Source organism: Piliocolobus tephrosceles, unplaced genomic scaffold, assembly GCF_002776525.5.
Source record: "Piliocolobus tephrosceles isolate RC106 unplaced genomic scaffold, ASM277652v3 unscaffolded_10566, whole genome shotgun sequence".
NCBI lineage: Eukaryota > Metazoa > Chordata > Mammalia > Primates > Cercopithecidae > Piliocolobus > Piliocolobus tephrosceles.
This window is the reverse complement of record NW_022291606.1, coordinates 407-742: the sequence shown is the minus strand read 5'-3', so window position 1 is coordinate 742 and position 336 is coordinate 407. Positions and strand designations below refer to the sequence as shown.

Sequence of the window (336 nt, the reverse complement as noted above, 5' to 3'; positions counted from 1 at the left end):
CATGAACTGCATATTCGACTCTATTTCCTTGTTGCTCCATACGACTCTTATTTGTATCTTCTTTTGTTTTACTAACTACATCTGATGAATCTTCTTTTTTTTCTTTTGTTTCTACATTTTTTGCAGTTTCTACTTCAGCCTTTATTTCCTCTTTAAGTTCTACATTCTTCGTTGTTTCAACTTCATCCTTTATTTCGTCTTTTCCTTCTGTATATGTTTTACTTTCATTTGAGTCTGTATTCTTTTTTTTACAACTTTCGTTAGGTTGATTACTTTTGTTTTCACTATGATTATTTTGTTCCTCTGTATTATCACCTTTGTTTATTACTTCTGTTT

General features: G+C 29.5%; 1 protein-coding gene across 1 annotated transcript in view; it reads right to left on the bottom strand.

Annotated features, from left to right (window-relative positions):
- The window catches only part of LOC113220731 (probable inactive protein kinase DDB_G0270444), a gene marked incomplete at its 3' end in the record, with an annotated part of 1,052 nt that overhangs the window by 316 nt on the left and 400 nt on the right, over nt 1-336 (bottom strand). Inside the window, exon 2 of the mRNA XM_026450033.1 lies at nt 8-315. Coding sequence (XP_026305818.1) covers nt 8-315 — 308 coding nt within the window. The remainder of the gene's footprint in view (nt 1-7; nt 316-336) is intronic.